Below are 19,476 nucleotides of genomic sequence, written 5' to 3'. Positions count from 1 at the left end.
TCCTGGGACCACTGCAAACACCACCACACTGTTGTGGCAGAAGGATTGTGGCACACCTTGTTAACTTTGAGCTGAATTTAATGGTAAGTTTTCCACTTAGACTGCTGGAAAATATGGTCTTTTACTCAGAGAGTAATTAAAACTAAATCCAGTCCTCAAAGCAAGTGCTTTAGTAGTGACCAGTCCTTATGCAGGATAATGAATATGTGAATTTTATATCTGTAGTGATATTGTCTGCCAATTTTTTTTTTGTTATGTTTGTGGCCTACAACTTGGCAGCCTGACACTGAGTATTTTCCCAATGATCTGGCAGTTCAGTCTGTCAGCATTTAGCACGAGCAATTGGGCACACCTTTTGTCAGTGCTTTGCTATTTTAACAAATATGACAGTTTCTCCTGCACCCATCTGGATCTCATAGCCTGAAACATTTTGGTAACAGTGATAATGCTGTGCTCATCCCCAAAGTCCTGTTGTTCCTTTTGAAATATTACAGCTATTTATTCCAGAAGAATATGGTAGGCTGAAGAGTCTTACTTGCTTTTTAATCCCAAAACTGGTTCTCTATGCCTGAGTCTTAACAGCCAGGTGAAACTTCACTGTAAGGAGCAGTTATTCAATTTGATTTCCCATTTATTGTTACTTTACCTGCTCACATTTCATAATAATTCCTCTTAAACTGATACAGCTTGTTAAAAGAAAAAAAAATCTTTTTACTGGGTTTCATTTGCAATTGTGTAATTTATTTTTAGAATTTGGGAGAGATTTTTTCTTTTTATTTCCATTGGGCTCTAGCAAAAGCAGTGTGAAGCTGGTTTGCCTGCTGCTGAGGAAAGGCTCACTGAAGCAGTAATTCTCTTGAGGTCCTTGAAATGAATAGGCATTGCAGCAATAATTTTTCTTCTCTCAATAACTATTTTAACTGCTGCAGCTTCAGAACACATCAGGACCTGACATGGACATACTTTTGTACAGAAGCAGCAGAAAGCCTTACAATACCTTTTACAACTGCAACAATGTTTCAGCCTATTTGTAGCCTCTTTTTATTTTTGTCCTTCCTTCTTTCTGTGAGTTACTGATCCCTAAATAAAAAGGAATGGGGAAAGGTAACCCTTCTGCATATTTGACAGGGAAGGTACTGTGAAAAACTTATTTATACAGAAGCTCATCTTATTTCTGAACTAGAACATTTAAATGATACAGTGCTTCATAAACCATTTTTACTCAATTCCCACCACTTTCCTGTTTTGTTTGTAGTGTGTATGTTTTCTAGCTGACCATTGTACAGATCAGCAAATCTTCAGTGCATGCTCTGAAAACTTGAATTTTCTTTGGATTGATTTTCATTATGGCCCTATTGCCATTCTTTACAATCTGAAGAAAGCCTGCATTCATAGGGATTACTGCATCTGCAAAGGATGAAGAATAAGTAGGAATGATGAACTCCAGCAGTCATGAATGGGCAGATTGTCCTGGGCATTTATTCAGTTGTCAGTATATTGTGGAGTATTTGGGCTGAAAAAAATGTTAGCATTGGGTAACATACTCTTTTTATTAAAAGCACAGTAGAGTACTCAGAGATGGTGTATAGTCCAAGACACACTAGTACAGCACATGCTGTCTTTCTTCCTAAGTGTGATTGATTTGTTTATTTCTCACTGAAAGCTTGTAATTTTGTTTTTTAATTCTCCTTTCCATTGCTAGCTGTGCTTATCTTATCAGACAAGTCTTATCAAAAGGTGCTTACAATTCTGAGTGGGATGCTGCACTGTGTTATGCCAGGAGCACTGAGCAGGGAACACTCTGCTGTGCTGGCTGAAGATCAGAGTTGATTGTGGAGGCTGAAATGTTCCCTGTGTTTCTCAAATATAAATAGTACTGTGACCAAGAGTTGTGTGCCTGCATATTCCAATTTGCCCTTGGTGGGGTAGGTGTTGGTAAATGCAGTTTTTTTTTCCCCATGATGTTTGGATAAAGCACTTTAGCAGTTCTATCCTCAGTGATAACAATTTCTCCTGCAAAAGATGTTAATCAGGAGTAAATGACCACTGGGCAGCTGCTGTACCTTCAGGTGGCATACAGCACTTCCCAGTGCTCCATTAGTGGAGCAGTTTAGGAATATCACATGTTGACAGCCCGGTTCAACTACAACCAACACTTCAAATAGATAAAACATGGGAAGCTAGGTCAATGTAATTTAAAATAGAGAATTACATTGAAATTGTTTTGTAAGTGTTTTGGAGGGTATGTGTGAGTAGGGTGTCTGGTACAGACATGTCTTGACCACCTGGGGCTTCTGATTCCATTGGCAGTAGCTGGTTTAGCAACTGCACAAACCAAAAATATGAAATAAAAATACAGCATTTCAGTGAGTGTCATTTATTGCAAACAGTGTTAATATTCTGGTCTGAAGAAGGTTTTCTTGCCTTTGAGATTTCACTATAGAATCCCTTCTGTTTGAGTCAACAAGCAAGTATAGCCAGACTTTGATAGAGCTACTGAAGTGATGAATGTTAGTGGTGCTTTTTGAAGACAATTTTCTCTGGACAGTGTTTTGCTACTGGTAATTTGCTACTGACAACTCTTGCATGAAGGCCTTTAAACAGCAAACGAAGAGCTTGGAAATAGCAGCTATTTCAGAGAGATGGAGAGAGAGGACAAGGCAGCAACAATGGGGAAAGGTTTTCCCTTGATGAAGACACAGTGCTATAGAAGCCACTTAGGGGCATATTTTGAACACTGCTTTCTTTAGCTTTTAAATGAAATTATTTTGCCATCTTTAGGATCTTTGCTAGTGCTAGACTTGAGCACACAGTGGTGTGCTTTTTTGCATTTCTCTGCTGATGTATGTGTGTTCCCTGGTTTGACAGGTAATGGTGTGACTGCATTTCCTGACATCAGGACACCTGTGATTATTGCTCAGAGATGTTGTTAATTGAATATTTGCACTTCTGTAGACATCAGTTGCCCAGCTGTTAGCTGTCAGGCTGGATTTGTATTACTATAGCCATGTCACTGAGAAAATTTTTTTCATGTTCCTACTTGAAGATTTTGACAGGTCACACTGAAGGACTGTACAGTATGTTTGTGTGAACCAGCTTCCATGCTACTTCTGGCACAGAAAATTGAATAACAATGTCCAATATTACTACACCCCATGTTCATGTGGACTCCTAGGATATTTTACCAGGTGTCTGGATACTGCAAAAATGATGACTGTCATATTCATACTCAGAAAGTGTACCAGATCCATCTGTGCACTGCCTCTGCCCATTCTAAGGAAATGCACCATTGTGTTTGTTCCAGTGTGCTTTGGCTGCACTAGTGCAACTAGTTCTTTATCTTAGACTGAAGGATATTGTGTTTCCAGCAGCAGTGAGGAACAGCTCCTAGATACTGTTGGAGATAGTGTATCCAAAATAGCAAATCACCTCCAGCAGTTGGCTTGAAAGGCCTACTTCACTCATGGTGCCTCTGTTAGCTTCTAGCAGAGAACTTCCATGTGGTGTATCAGGCTATTATCATGGAACATGTTTCTGTAAAGTTTTCTTCCTTCCTTCTATTCCATTCAGACAGAACAAGAGGACACAGTCTCAAGCTGTGCTAAGGGAGATACAGGCTGGAATTAAGGAGGAAGTTTTTCACAGAAAGAGTGGTCAAATACTGGAACCATCTACCCAGGGAGGTGGTGGAGTCACCATCCCTCAATGTGTTTAAACAAAGACTGGATGTGGCACTTGGTGCCATGATCTAGTTGAGGTGTTAGAACATGGGTTGGACTTGTTGATCTTAAAGGTCTCTTCCAACCTAGAAATTCTGTGATTCTGTTCTTCGTTGTGAATGTGATGTCTACTCCCGAGGTTCCCATGATCACCAAACCCTGAGATGCATTTGCAGAGCAGTGCTATGGCTTCATCTTGCAGGTGAGGAGCTGTGGCAAGGCACATAAACCTAAAGCATTCACTGCAGCTTTCAGCTGCTCCTTCCTGATGCCAGCAATTGGGATTTTCTTTTCTAATGCTCCCACATATGGTCTCGTGTATCAGTGAAACTTGGAAAGCCCACTGCTCTTCTCAACCAAACCCATAAATACTTATTTGTTCAAGAATGCCAGGCCATGCCCCTGGTAAAAAGAGTCTGTGGTTGTTGGCATCACCAACAAAAGAGTCTGTGGTTGTTGGTAGCTCTTAGAGGCTCAAACCTGGAATCTAACTCAGCAGACAGCACGGCTTTGCTGTAAGGCTTTGTCACTCTTGGAAGAGACCCACCCTGCTGATATCCTGAACAAATTTCAACAAACTGGACGTGATCTTAGAGCTCAGCAACCTTCTGTGAGGTGTGGCAAGGCTAATCTTAGAGTAAATCCAAGGCATGTGTTGGAATGAGGATCCAGGGTTTTGTTTTTGAGCTCTCTAACCCAGCACAGCATTCTCATGTTCTGCCTGCTGGTTTCTGGGAGTGGAGAGCAATTTTCTAGAGCAAACTGAAATTAAGTTTATTGTGCTGCTTGTGCAGAGTGGAACATTTCAGTTTGCTTTAGAAAATTGTGTTCTGCACAGAAACATGGTGTTGGAGTTAAGATGAAGCAATGACACCAGTGACAGAGGGAAAAGAAAAGCCAGGGGAGGCAGCTCCATGCAGTTTTGGTTACAGCTTCTTTGCACTTTGCTTCTTGGGAAGTGTTTTTGTCTTTGCTTTGTTGTCAGTTTGCCATCACCCAGCCCTTTTCCTTGCTCTCTGAGCCATGTCACAGTGCCCTCCCTGCCCCAGCACTGTGGATCTTCTGGTGTCCTGTGAATCAGGGCTGTAGTTTTGATCAAGGTAGGTGTGGAAGCCTAGCTAAAAGTACAGCTAAATATAACTGTTTCTAATATTTCATAACTAATGGCACAATTGTTATGGAATCCTCTTTGGAAATATTCATACCTTTATTTGTATTTTTTTCTTCCTAGTGTAGTAAGTGATTCTTTTAACAGCTAAAATAGCTGTTCTTACTATTGCCACTTTTTTGTTTGTTTTTTATTTAAGAAGTCTTGACTTTTTTTTTTTTAAATCCCCCTTAAAAATCTTTTATGGAGGTCTCAAGTTAATCTTTTACAGTAAATTTATTTTAAAGCACAGGCATCAATGAGGATAGGGCTTAAGTCTAGCAAGATAGGATTATACAAATTTTATTTGATAGAACTTGCCTTGCTTTTATGAGATATTTCCTCAGAAACTGGAACTGTTGTTCTGACAGAAATATTTTCTACTCCTTGTCTGGAAAAAACATCAAATTACTTTTTATGTAATTATGCCTTTTGCAAAATCTCCAGCAATATTCGATGAGGTTACCACAGTGACTGCTCAGCCTGTCAGTATTGGATTGCAAAGTCTTGAGTCTTGTTGACATCTCTGCAATTTGTCTGGCCTTAATATTTAATAAGCCTCATACTCTGCAACCTCAGAGTGAGAGCAGTTCTTTTAAAAAACCACCTTTTACTTTTGTCAGAGTTCTTACCAGACTCTTTAGAGATAGAGGTGTGCTTGCAACACAATGTCTGATGGTAGAGCAGCCATCAATTTTATGCCTCCGTGCTCCTGTTGTATGAAACTTTAAAGGAGTTTGCAGAATGAATACTTTGTATAGCACATCAGGACCTTGGGTTTGCCCCTGGTCAGTGGGGACTGTGGCAAGGCTCAAGCTGCTTTTTTTAGGACTATAAATAAGTATTAGGAGTGTCCAGGTGGTGCTGCAGCCTGCATGTTCTGGTTGTCCACTTGTTGCTGAATGGTTCATTGGGACCTGGATTTTCCACAGGGAACAGAGGAGATGAATGAGAAGGGCAACTCATATCTGCCAGTGGAATGGCAACAGTGAAAGCAGCAGATGTGCTAGAAGGTCTGCTGATGTGCTAGGGAAAAGCAGCTGAGCCTGCTCCATAAAGACAAATTTCTGTGTTTGTCTTTAGAAAAAGCCATGGTGAATCTTAGAGAAATATAGTCTGAATAAACTTTCATTCCAAACTTCTGATTTGAACTCTGTTTTTATCTTTATATACACAGGAGTCAATTTTTAGGATTGCTAATGCTAAAATCCTGCAAGTTGGACTTGTCATAGTGGAAAGTGTTCAACCTTTTCATTGTGCACTCCAAATTTGCTAGCTCGAGTTGGAGGCTGTCTTTGAAACCACTGCCTCCCCCCGTTTTTGGACAGTCTAAGTGAAGAATCGGACTTCCTCCATTCTGCAAACCCTTAGCCATGAGAAAGTAATGCATAAATTTAAAAGTATTTGTCAATAAATAGGTGTATTTCACCAAGGCAATCCATGCTATAGGTGACCACATTTTGAATTAGTTTTGTGTAAGAAGCTGTATAGCTGAAATTGAAAAGCTCTATTATGTGATTTGGGAGTTTTCTAAAACTCTTCCAAAACATTTCAGTCTTTAAATCCAGGAAGTGGCTTTTTTTAGGACTCAAAAGTGGTTTTAGCAAGTAACATTCAGCTGACATCTAAGGAAAAAAAAGCAATTTTTCTTTTTTTTTTCTTTTTTCCCTGGAGGCTTGAGCAAATATTTGGTCATTTCTTTTTCTCTGTAGTTATGACAGTTTCAAGTTGCAATGTTTTGTCCTAGTAGGTCTTTAAACTGTGAATCTGAGCTTGAACTTTTAGATTTGTTTGTCAGACTTAAATCAGTCCTAACTCTTCAACAATTTAATTTGTTTTGTTTGCAGCTGTGTACTCTTCTTTTTTCCCCACCCATTGTGATGAACAGCATGGAAGATAAATGTGTGGGAGCTGCTGCAAACTGCTAATGGCTTTTAAAAGGCAAATCATTAAATCAGAACTCTCTTCAAGTGCACCAGGGACTTTGTGTCTGAAAAAAATGAACTTCATTTAAAGCACATCTGTAGCTTTTTAAACATGAATTGCACAGAAGACATTCAGTTTCTGCCTATCAGGTGTATATGAACTCAACTCTAATACTTTGAGACAATAAAATGTTTCTTCTGAGGTGTAAAAAGCACCATGTTGTGCTGAAAATGCTGTGTTGGACTGGAAGCCTCAAGCAGTGGATTGAAAGGAAAAGTTATTTATTTGTTTCTGACTTGGTGCTTTGAGCAGCAGTGGGAGATATGGGAAATCCTGGGCTGGTTTCTCTTTGTTTTAATGTTTGGAAGAGGAAGAGATGAGAGCTGTGTTTCCTGCTGGCTCTGGGCAAGTGCCATTCACCAGTTCTAGTGCTTCCCCTAAATGTCAAGGTATACAGAGGGCTGGTACCAAACCAGAGCTTGGTGCAGGCAAAATAGGAGTAGCAATGAGCTGCCCTAGATACTTTACCTCCAATGGAGTAAATCTGAGGTCTTTGTGTTAGCTACTGGTCAAGCTTTTGTACTGTGAGGATATTAATGATGCCATACCCTGCCATTTAACCAGCAAATTCACATGGTAGAAAATCTTGGAATAAGTACTTTTTAAAGTTTCAAGAGGAGTTTCTCCAAGTACCTAATTAGTCATCTGTCTCTTAACCATGCAGTCCAAAAGCAGCAGTACTAGCACATAATTTTTAAAAACAAAAATCCAGTTGCATGCTCCCCGAGGTAGCTCTCTCCACGAGCAGTGTTGATGGATATATATTGTCTCAGCACTTAGGGCAGGGTGGAGTAACCTTTTATCCATACATACCATTGTTCTTTGGGGGTTTTTGGGTTTTTTTCCTGTTAGTTTCAGCTACTTATCTGATACCAGGGCCCTAGCAGGCACATTGCTATTAAATGAGGTGCTTTTTCTGTGGTTTGGGATGGCTGTTGCAAGCTGGACAAAATGCATTATAAAATATTACATGTTGCTGTCATTGGCACTTGCATTACTTTGTCCTGCATCTTTCTTAGTCTTTGGAGAAGTGAAATTGAATAGAAGCCAGAATTAGCTGGTACTGTATTTGACTTGAAAAATCTAAATGGAAAAGTGGAAAGAAAAGGCTGTGCAGGTTGCATCTGAGCAGCGATGTGGCAGGCTCTTTAAACTCATGTACACAAAAAGGGTAAAGGATGTGCATGGTGAGCAGCAGTCTTGGTTTCATGGCCTGCTGCTCTCTGTCCATCATTGTGAGCATGGCTGTGGGTCCATCCCATCCTCTAGTTTTATGTCAAGGGGGATGTTATGTTTTATGTTCATACTTCTGGTGGCAAATGTATAAATTCCTGGGGTTTTATTAAATTCACAGGTTTTTATAGATATCACGTGCAGTTAATTATCTAAAGAGCAAGTTGACTTAAGCAATTTTTCAACTGAACTGGTTAGACACAGTTTTATTGATGAAAATGGATATTTTTGAATTCATATAAATCATGTCATGAGAAAAACGTTAGGGAATTTTGGAGGGTATTCTGGTGATGCTTAACTGAAACAGCCCTGAAAGCGCTGTGGTGTGAAAAAAGTGAAATGAGGATCTTTCTTCTGGCTTGGTATTTTCCTGAGAGGGTACTCCTCTACCTTGGGTTGCAAGAATTACTTTATAGTGATTGCTTTGCAAATGTCCAAACCCACAATTTTAGTGTAGGGCTGAAAGCTGTTGTGTTAACTGTGTGGGAAAACCTGCTGTCTTAACAACAGAATTTCTGAGAATTTGTTTGTTCTTGAGATTGTTCAAGAAAATATGCAGGGGAGAGGAATGAATGGCCAAAAGACAACATAAATAAAAAGTATGGTTTACACACTTAAAATGGGTTGTTTGAGAGGAAGCTCATGGGTACATGATGGCTCTGCTTATGTAGGTGGGATCAGCCTTTGGAAGGGAGTTTTACTCCTTACCTTTTTCTGTCCTGCCATGGGGTCTTGCACCAAAACCCTGTGGTGTCAGTAGCTGCCCTGGATGTCATGGGTCAGATTATTCCATGTAGCAGCAATTGGCTGCTCTTCATCCCTGGTAAATCTGATTTTATTAGCCCTCATCTGACACCTTTTGCCTAGGAGGAAACGTGAAATCATAGGTTCCCATCCACTTGTGTGCCACCAATGAGACGTGCTGGGGTTGGAGCTGAGGTGGCATGCAGAGAGGAGACGAAATGGATGTGATTGCTCAGGCACATTGTTGGTACCACTGGGGCTGAAAAAGATTGAAGGGATGGCAGAAATGCCAGGCTGCAGCAGCACCTGAGGTCTGTGGGGAGCAGGCAAGGAGGCATCGGTGTGTAGTGGGAGCAGAGCTAGAAGTCAGTGGCTAGGAACTGCAGGGTGAGCTCAGCTGGAAAAAGGTAAAGCTTGTGCCAATTTAGGAGGAAAGAAGAGTGGTAATGAGCTGTGTAGGAGGTTGGGAGCTGCAGCTGTGGGACCTCTGGACAATGTGCTTTTTGTAAGCAGGCTGAGCTTTTGGATGGCTTTTTTTGGTTACAGCTCAAAGTGCATTCTTTCTTCTTCTCCAGCTCATGGGAATCAGTCAGGAAGGCAGAAGTGCTGTGAAACTGTTCGTGCGCTGCAGGCTGTGGCAAAAGTAATTTGCTGACTTCTGCAGTTGGTACTAAAAAAGTGCTTCAATTATGAGCTACATATGAAAAGAAGTAATAATAGATTCCTTTGCTCCTCTGGACACTGTCCTGAAGGTCCTAGAAGAGCATTTGCCAGCTTTTTTCAGTTCAAAGCAGATACAGTGGGATGGATGTTAGAGCAGCTGCCCAGTGGGATTGACAGTTGTGGTGTGGTTGTGAGAAGGCCATGGTCACCGAAGTGCCTGTGCTCACAGCAGTCACCCAGAAAGGAGAAACAGGAAACATGTGGCTTCTTGGTCTGCTTTGGGACATATCTGTAAGGGGCAGGTTGCTTCTATGAGATAGGGTAGAGCTTCTGTTGGACTGTGTGTGTTTGGATGCTGTAATAACAAGGCTTCTATGGTCAGACATAGTGATCACAGAAAGCCAGAGTAGTCATCTTGCTGCTATTTCTGTCTTCTGGGTCAGTACATTTCTCTGTAAGCCACAAACCATTTTATCTCCACGTGCTGGTTGCTTTTCTGCCCACAGCTACAGAACATGGGGCTTGCCTCAGCAAAAAATAGTTTTCTTGAAAATTCAGTCAACTTGAAACCTTTGTCCCCTCTCCATGTACAAGGTGGTGTTGTTAGTAACTGGAAAGGGCTTGGTGAAAATGATCTTTGGGAAGAGAAGTACTGGAATGTTTTCAGTTGTCTCAAGGAGAACTTTTCTGGTACACATTTTATTTCATTCACCTTGCTCAAATTTCTTCTTGTCCTTTTCCTCCTAAGACTTTGTTTTGGCCCTGTCCTAATCAGAAGTTCCCAGAAATGGTTTTTAGGATGAAGGCCTCCACACACATCAGTTACCTTCTGCAAATGAGCAAAGGCCTGAGGAGGCAATGTCAAAATGTTCCTAGTAAAAATCCAGACCTATCTACACTCTTTGTAGCTACTGTGGGATCTCTGAACCCAAAACTGTACCAAGAGGGATGCAGTTCCTGCCCCTTCCCCCTTCCTGCTCACCTTCAGTCAAACCTTCAAAATTAAATGACAGTGTCAGGAAAGAGATTGTTGCTGCTTAATGAGTTTCAATTGGGTTACAGATTGAAGCCTGACTCCTTGCAATGACAGACTAATAACTCCTTCTGCTGAAGCTTTAGGAGGGGGGATAATTATTTTCTGGGGCTTTTTTTTTTTTTTTTAACTGGAAAGCTCATTTCTTGCTAGTGCCTGAGCCAGGTGCTATTACTGTAAATCTTTTTGTAACAAAAGACTTGACAGTATTATTTTTCAGACTCTGATGAACTTGTGGCCTCCTATTTGAGATATGCTGAGTGTTCTAACATGCAAATGGGAGAAAAAGCAGTCACTGAACACAAGGATTAAATAGAAAGCTTTCTGTTATACATCATAAAAACTGCTGCTGGTCCTGCTGCTCTTCTTGGTGTCTGCCAGCATGGTCACTGATGTGCCTGGGGGAAAGAATCTTGGTGTTTGGGGTTTTACTCATCTGGCTTAGAAGTCTGCATTGAAAGAAGTGCTTCAGCTGTGCTGCTGCTGCTGCAGGGGACTGGGACCAGTTGCAGCTGGCACTCTGTTAGGGAGTCACTCCCGTGTGAAGGGAGGAAAGGGAGACACAGTGAGGCAGAGGTTGGTGCTTTTGTGATGGCCCATTGCTGCTCACACCTCTAGGAACATATGTGGTATTGGTACATGTATGGCTTTCACTATTTGGATTTTATAAAAAAGGAGGGAAACTTAAATTTTGAAAAGTATAAAGGAGCTTTTAAGATGTTATTTATAAAATATTTAACAGAAAATGCTTTAAATGTTTTAATCTGTGTTGCATGAAACAATGGTCATGCAGTAACTAAACTTGAAAAAGCCTGAGTTGAAAGCAGATGCAGACTGTAATCTCTGACAATTGCCTGTGCCCTTTATAACTGTGGTATTTTATTTCTAAGTTGAGATTCTCTTTAAATTGGCTTCTGTGGCTTGTCCAAGGTCCTTCACTGAGCCATTGCTACGTCTGGCTCAGGAGCCTTCACTCACAGTCCCATGCCTGGACCAGAGGCCACATGTGATTAGCACAGGACAGCAGCTCCTTCCAGGGCTGCCTGTCAGTTCAGGCAGTTTGACAGATGCTGTCGGGTTGCTGCAGTGTGCATTTTGTGGGTTTAGGGGTTTTTTTAAATGCTTCTAAACATTTTTTGGTCTTTTCTGAATTTTAGATTCTAAGGGAGAATAAAACTAGCATTTTTTTCTTACTGGCTGTCATTTTGCCACATATTTATTGTCATATTTCTGTGGCTGCCCTCTTGCTAATAGGGTCTACTCATCCCTCCAAATTATTTGGAACAAACTAATTATTTTGGGGCTATAGCTCTCCTGTGCACATGTAAAGCTGTATGTGAAACTTAATAGTTGTTCAGAAACTAACCTTTGAAATTCCAAAGCAATCTTCTGTTTAAATCTCTTGATACTTGTGTTTTAAATCAGTCTTCTTCTACTTTGAACCTGTTCTTTAACCTCGCTATCAGTAAGAATGTGCATTACAGAATAAAGAATACCTGCCTGCCCCTGTAGTTCATAATTTTTTTAGCCATTTTGCTATACCTGTAAGTATGTAAATCACACAACATAACACAAAATGAAAAATAACTAGATCCCTACACTCCTGTGAGTTTTTGGAACCAAAGGCTTGTGAGGAGGCACAAGTGCACAATGCACATATGTCTGGCAGCACAATACCAGCAAGTTAATTTGATATTTGGTTCTGCACAGTGTGCCAATAAATTTTTGTGTAATCTGTTTATTTAAATTCAAAACTATGCTTAGTTTGGCTTATTTTAAAAGTGAATCAAATGCTTATTACAAAGATGCCCTTGATAGCATAGTGCAATGTCTGCCTACAAGGAGGAAGAACTACCCGCTTGTTTATTGTCTTTTAACTTCCTTATCTAAAATAGCCCTGAGGCAATGACACAGCATGACCTTGAACTTGTTATTCAGAATTTTAGAGTTTGGATATCCTCAAAGTTTCTTCCAGACTTCAAGAATTGGCATCCTCTGCCTTCCTTTCCTGTTGAAAAAGGCTGGGTTTAAATTTTTTAAAATTGAAATGTAGTGAGGATTTAATAATTGGTCACACTGCTGAACATAAACTGCTTCCCATTTTTCAAAGCTTGCATCTTCTGCAGCGGTGTGACAAGCTGGTGAGTGCCACACAGGCAACATTGCATCACTGAGAAAGTAGTTGATGATTAGCCATGCTGAGTGCAAGACAGAATCACATAATCAGTTGGGTTGGGAAAGACCTCTGAGGTCAAATCCAATTTGGGACCAAACGCTACCCTATCAATGGACCATGGCACTGGGTGGCACCTGCAGCTGTTTCTTAAACACCTCCAGGGATGGTGACTCCCCCAACTCCCTGGGCAGTCTGTTCCAATGTCCAATCAGCCCTTCTGTGAAGAAATTCCTCCTAATGTCCAGCCTCAACCTTCCCTGACACAGCTTTAGGCCATTTCCTCTTGTCCTGTCGCTGGTTGCCCGGGAGAAGAGGCCGACCCGCCTGGCTACAGCCTCCTTTCAGGGGGTTCCAGGGAGTGATAAAGTCCCCCCTGAGCCTCCTTTCTTCCAGGTTAGCAATCGCAGCTCCCTCAGCTGCTCCTCACAGGATTTGTGCTCCAGACCCTTCCCCAGCTCCGCTGCCTTCTCTGGCCTTGCTCCAGCCCCTCAATGCTCTTCTTGAAGTGAGGTGCCCACAGCTTGGCACAGCACTCAAAGTGTGGCCTCACCAGTGCTGAGTATATGGAAAATGCAGATGCTGTCAGGGGCCTGGGGCTCTGCAGACACTGGTTTAGCCCTTCTTCAAGGACTTGTATGGTGGTGTTCCTCTGCCTTCCTGTGCAGGGTAGTGCAGTCAATGGCAAGCAAATACAGGTATAGAGAGTGAGTTGCTAGTGCTTCTGGAGATGGTATGTAACATCTGATCTGATTTTTTTTTTATTATACAGTGTTACTGGCTCAGTTCTGGATCAAAAAATGCTTGAATTATTTTGTACAAGTGTTGAAACTTTGTCAAAAATCACTGTGAAATTTGATGTTCAAAGGATGACACTGTGATAGGAAAAATACTTTATTTGTTGGTGTTTAGGCTATTTAAAGTAAAACTTTGCAAGTGTGATGTCTTGATGCATGCAAACATCCAGAAGAAAAATGATCTATGTGATAAACACTGTGTATTATTATTAGTCTTTCACCTTGAAAATACATACAGGACATTCTTTCACCCTTCTTGCCAAATTTTTTTCAGCTTTGTTTCTTTGCCCTCAAGCTGGTAGAAAGTCCAGTTTGGATGTAGGGAAGAAAAATCTCGACTTTTAAACATAAGAAATCCTCCCCCTCCCCACCCCCCCATATTCTTTGTGTGTATTTTCAAAAGCTAACAGTATTTTATTCTCTGTCACTGAAGAAACTGATGTCCAGGTACATAAATGTGCTATTCTGCCTTTGTGTGGGCTGCACTAAGGGATGACAAACTCTGCCAAGCCAGGACTGCCTCTCACCACTGACAGTGTTGCCCAGCTTCACAACAAACCTGTCAGTGGTTTGCTGTAGTGTCACTTCCAAAAGATACAACTATTGTATTAAAAAAAATTTTTAAAAAACCCCAAGAGAAGTACTAGTAACGAGTGCTTTTTGTGATGTATCACAGTACCTGCTTTCCTGTATTTATGTGGAATTCGCTGGATATCTCCTTTGGTTACTCTTTTGGCTGCTTTTGATGGGCTCAGTTGAGGCCCAAGGCAGGTGGCAAGTGAGGGTGGACTGAGGCAGGAAAAGCAGCCCCCTCCTATCCTGCTGGATCTCTTTGGCTTTTATGAGGAGACTCATTGCTACTTCTTTTGCTCTGACTTACTGAGTTAGGAGATCAGCCTGTCATTTAAGCAAAATAAAAACCCAGCTCCAAAGCAAGATAGCCCCCAGACCAGATCCAGAAAGCAATTAAGGTGATTTAGAAGAAATGTTTGCAGTATGAGGTGTCTGTCTGAGGGGTCCAAATGTTCATGGGAAAGACCTTAGGAGGTAATCTTGTCCAGCCCTTTGCTCACAGCAGGCCCCCTCAGCTTGGGTTGCTCATGGCCTTACTCAAGGGAGATTTGGCTATAGGCAAGGAAGGAGATGATGCAGCCTTTGTGACAGCCTGTTCTGGTGCTTAGCCACATCATTGTTTTAAAAAACAAGCCTTGCCTAATTTTTTTCACCTACCTTGCAACAAATTTGTCGCCTTTAGTCTTAATCACTGTGTGCTTTCCAGAAGATTCTGTCCCTCTCTTTTACTGCTGTTTTACTTTTTACAGCAGTAAAATCTGTACCAAGTCTCCCTCAGTTTGGAGGCTGGAGGGGAAGGACCCTCGGCGTTCAGCACCTGGCTCTCTACCAGAAGTGTGTGAAAGAAACTGTATCTAAACAGGTTTGAGCTCAGGGATTGATCCACTCCGCTGATTGTCAGATCAAGTTGAATTCACTGATTAAACTGTGTGATGTAGAGTGTGAATGCCTCTGGTTCCTGCAGTCAGTGCCAGCTGGCTCTCTCTGGAACCTCAGGGCAGCTTCAGCAGAGAACTGGGCTGGAAATCACACAGACCACAGCTCTTACCAGATAAAGGCACTCGTGGTTGTGTGCGTCTTTCTGAATTCATGTTCTCACTTCAGTGACTTCTGTACTCAAACAAAACCAAAAGTAAAGATGACATTTTAAATGGTCTATTGTTAGATTGGTGCTGACCAATCCATTTGCATCAAAGGAGGTTTAGATTGGATATTAGGATTATTTTTTCACTGACAGGGCAGTCAAACATTGGAATTACCCAGGAAGCTGGATGAGTAACCATCCTGGAGGTGTTTAAAAGTTGTGTAGGTGTGGTTTAGTGGTGGACTTGACAGTGCCAGGTTAACAGTTGGGCTCTGGGATCTTAGGTGTTTTCCAACCTAAAAGATTCTATGACTATGTCTGAAATCTAATATTTCTCATTATCAATAGTGATTTATTTCAGAAGGGACAAAATATTCCCAGGATTTAATGTTTCACTTTTAGGAAGATTTTCTTTGTGTACAACCTGCATGATCAGCATTGTATAGGCAAGATGCTGGCACAAATGCTCTCCATTAAATGTGAGAATGCAAGTCATGCATACAAGTTATTAGGTATCAGTTTTTGAGATAATCCTTCATAAGAGTCTTTGAGCAATGAAGTAAACTTACCCTTGCAATAGCTACCACAACCCAAAACTTTGAAAATAAGGCCCTTCTCAAAATTTGAAGTATTTGTACCCATTTATAGCTTTTTCTGTCTTGTTGCAGTCTTGCAATAAAAGGCAGTGCTGGATTTATTTGACCTGGAGGTTCTCTTTTAGGAGAGGTAGATGTTCTTAAGCAGTCAGAAAAATATTTGCTTTTATTCCAGGTTCTCCATAAGCTCTTCAGCAGTAACCCCTCGGGTAGGAGTGACATAGAGTTTATATACTGATTCTTCTGTATCTGTTCCTAGCTTCCAGCAGCCATTCCTTGCTTCCAAATAAACAACAGAGCTATACTGAATTTATGCTTATGTTAACAGTAAGATTTAGTCTAGGCTTGTCCATTGAAAAATTCTGGTTATCTCTCTATTCTACTTTTGTCCTTCAGTTGCAAGACTCTGATGTTTCAGGAATGGTTGAAATCAAGCATCCAGAGAGAATTATGGAGGATGTCCTGGTCTCTGTATAACACCTAATGGCAGACAGCTTAGGAGGGCATCCTTCCTGAGGTTATAAATCAGGCAGTTTCTTCTGCCTGAAAAACATTTGGGGTTTTAGTGTTTTGTGATCTTGGGGAGCTGACTGAACTCTCTGAACTTTGTTAATGTTGTATTATCAAGTGAGATGTGATGTAGAAATCACATAACAAGTCCAGTAACTTTTTAGTATGTAAAAGATGCAATGTTCATTGGAAAACAGAAAATTCTTCCAAATAGTTTTCTGTGAAGACTTCAAATATTTTTAGGAAAAGAACTAATGACTTTTGTCAAATGTGTGCTTTAATGTTTCACTTCAATATTGAAAACCTGTTGATTTGGGACAACATTATGTATATGGCAGTATGCCTGTATCTTTGTAAAGTCAGGGAGCTTTCCATTCTTCTAATTCATCGTTTGAGCTAACAAATGTCTAGTATTGTGCTGATGAAGCTGGCTGTGGAATTTGTGTGTCTTCCTAGGGCCCCTTTTGTTTTCATATGTGTTTCCTTTAATGACTGAGCTGTGGGTGGCTTTACCCACTTGGCTGCTTCTGACAGCCTTTTGCCTCAGCAAAGGTCCAGGTGCATCCTGCTGCAAGACAGCACCCTGACAGCAGAGACCACGTGTTCCTAAAGTGCATGGTGCTCAGCGTAAAAAACTCATCCATTTTGCTGTTCTATCAATAGGAGGTGAATGAAAATTCCCTGTAGCTGTGCTGCTGGGCCATGGGAGAGTGAGGATATGGGATAGAATGTTTCACTTCAAACGAGAAGTACTAGTTATGAATATAATTGTCATGTAACTGGTATATCTCATTATGGAGGAGAATGTACAAGTGGGTTATAGCTATGTGGGTTATAGTTATATAGTGCAATCACCTCCTGCTCTCAGGTTTCTCTTCCTAATGCAATAGTAATGGGGTTTCCCATCTGCTTGTGCAATGCACTCAGTAAGGACAGTCTCTGACCCTAAGAAGCCACTCTAAGAAGTGTCCCTCTCTCTATTCTCAGCTGAGTAGCAATATTGAATTGGCTTTATGCCAGCTATGTATAAGCTCATCTGTACGGTTTTCTTTTTGCAGTCTGATTTACTGCAGGATTTCTGGCTGATGCTGGTTAGATTGATTTTTACCACAGTCAGTCTTCCTGATGTCTTCTGCGAGTGCAGCCCTTCCTAGGTGTGAGTAGGGTGAGAGCAGCAGAAATCTTAGGCTGCTTGCCTGGCTGAGTTGGTGAAGGGGTCTGTAGCCATAACTGGTGTAGTGAAAGTGGCTTGGAGGTGACTGGCTGTAAACTCACTTTGTGCAGAGCTGTGTTTCTGCCTCATCCATCATACATAGCTGCAAAATGTCTGGTGGTGTTAGGAGATGCTGCTCTAAATCTGTGTATTTAAATTATTAGCATTGAAATTTCAGTAAGTAGATTTATCTTGTTTAGGAGATCTCTTCCTGTGTTCTCTCTGAGTATGTACTTCCCTTTTCTAAATAAAATGTCCCTTAATATTCCAGTTCCTTTGGACTGATCATGTTGCTGCTCTGTTCTTAGAGAAGGAAGGCTGGAGATGAGCCTCCCACTAGTGTCACAGCTGCTGCCTGCTGTGTCTTTGTGCCTTAGAACAGTTTTGTTACTATGGACTTCAGGAGAATAAGGTGTGTTTCTTTGGTTGGGTTTTTGGGGGCACAGCTTGGTTACTCTTTACACTATGTCATAGCAATAAGTTATTTGGGGTTTTTGTTATGTGTGGTAGATTTTTTTGTTTGTCTTACCTCATTTAATTTTTGGTTACTACCTGTCAGCTTCATTTACTCTCTGGGGAAGCTATGGGTGCAGAGGGAGGGTCACAGGGAGCAAACTCAACGCTGACTATTGACTCATCAACAAAAGCAACAAACATCCATCTTCATCTCACAGTTGTCTGGAATAAGGATTAAATTGCAGATCATCCTAAGGCAACAGGGAGCCTTTAGTAAGTGGGTATCAATTTATTTACTTACCAGACCAAAACCACTTTGTTCTTATTTGTTTTCTCTGCGGATGCTCTTTTCTTAGTACATTGTAACAGGAATGGTGCTCAGTTAGAACTTGGTGCTTCTCCAGCCCCCTGGCATTAAGTCTGAAGCATTTGTTATTGATAGGATTTTCTGGTTGGATTTTCTCTGCTGCCGAAGTGATTTGTCCTATATTTCTGAATCCTGGATCTCTTATGATTGATCATTTACACCTTATTTTATTTTTGTTTATATGAAATGTGGAAAATGCTTGCCAATGACATATGGTGGCTTCTTTGTGCAGGTCATGTCTTAGTTTTAAAGTTTGCAGAGTACACAGAAGATTGTGCAACAGACATTGTTTACTTGCCTAGAATTATAAGACTAAAAACTGTGTTCTTGCTGCAGCCATCAAATAATGTGGCAAACATCACCATTCCAGATCAGTTATGGTCATGTGTTTCCAGCAGTCACTGTTTTCTGGCAATAGTGTTTGCTTGGTTCTGTCCTATGGCAGGTGACATGTATTTGATGTGTCCTAATGTTCAGCCTCTCATGTGACTGGGGGTTTACCCTTTCAAGGTGTGAATGAGGGTGAGGAAGACAAAAACTGAAATGGAGCTGTTTGTTTGTCACTTCAGTCAGGTACCAGATACTTCAGATTCACTGGTAGTTTTGATGTGCTCAGGGCCTCTCTTCCCCTGCAGAAAACTGATAGTAAGAATTGACTTCAACGTGTTTTTGATGCCCATATGGTTGTAAAGTTCATGCACTATCCCTTGGATGATGTTTGAAACTTGTTATAGTGCAGGAGTATCAAATCAGCCTCATGGATTTTTACCTCTCTTCCAGGACTGATTGTTGGGGTGATCCTGAGGTACGGGACCCCCTCCACGAGTGGCCATGACAAACCCTTCAGCTGCTCCCAGGAGGACAGGCCCTTCACCACCCTGCTGGTCAACGTCAGCGGCAAGTTCTTCGAGTACACGCTCAAAGGGGAAATTAGCCCTGGCAAGATCCACAACGTGGAGCAAAATGACATGCTGAGAAAGGTGAGGCTGTACCAGTTCACATGCTAGCTAAGTTCCTCCTTCATCCATGCTTCCCTCCCTCCTCCGTCCTGTTTGCACCTCAGGCAGTGTCAAGTGTCAGTATTCCTGATAGTTACAGCACTTTAATGCTTAATTCAAAAGCACCTTCTGTATTATATCACTGCTGGAGAAACTGTGCTCTGCTACATGTATGTGGTGCTTT

General features: G+C 41.3%; 1 protein-coding gene across 2 annotated transcripts in view; it reads left to right on the top strand.

Moving 5' to 3' along the window:
• The window catches only part of SLC9A7 (solute carrier family 9 member A7), a 69,047-nt gene that overhangs the window by 13,679 nt on the left and 35,892 nt on the right, over positions 1-19,476 (top strand). For both annotated transcript variants that reach the window (XM_058019012.1, XM_058019011.1), the window contains exon 2: positions 19,075-19,274. In XM_058019012.1, coding sequence (XP_057874995.1) covers positions 19,075-19,274 — 200 coding nt within the window. The remainder of the gene's footprint in view (positions 1-19,074; positions 19,275-19,476) is intronic.

Source organism: Melospiza georgiana, chromosome 2, assembly GCF_028018845.1.
Source record: "Melospiza georgiana isolate bMelGeo1 chromosome 2, bMelGeo1.pri, whole genome shotgun sequence".
NCBI lineage: Eukaryota > Metazoa > Chordata > Aves > Passeriformes > Passerellidae > Melospiza > Melospiza georgiana.
The sequence above is the reverse complement of the archived record's forward strand: the minus strand, read 5'-3'. Positions and strand labels throughout refer to the sequence as shown.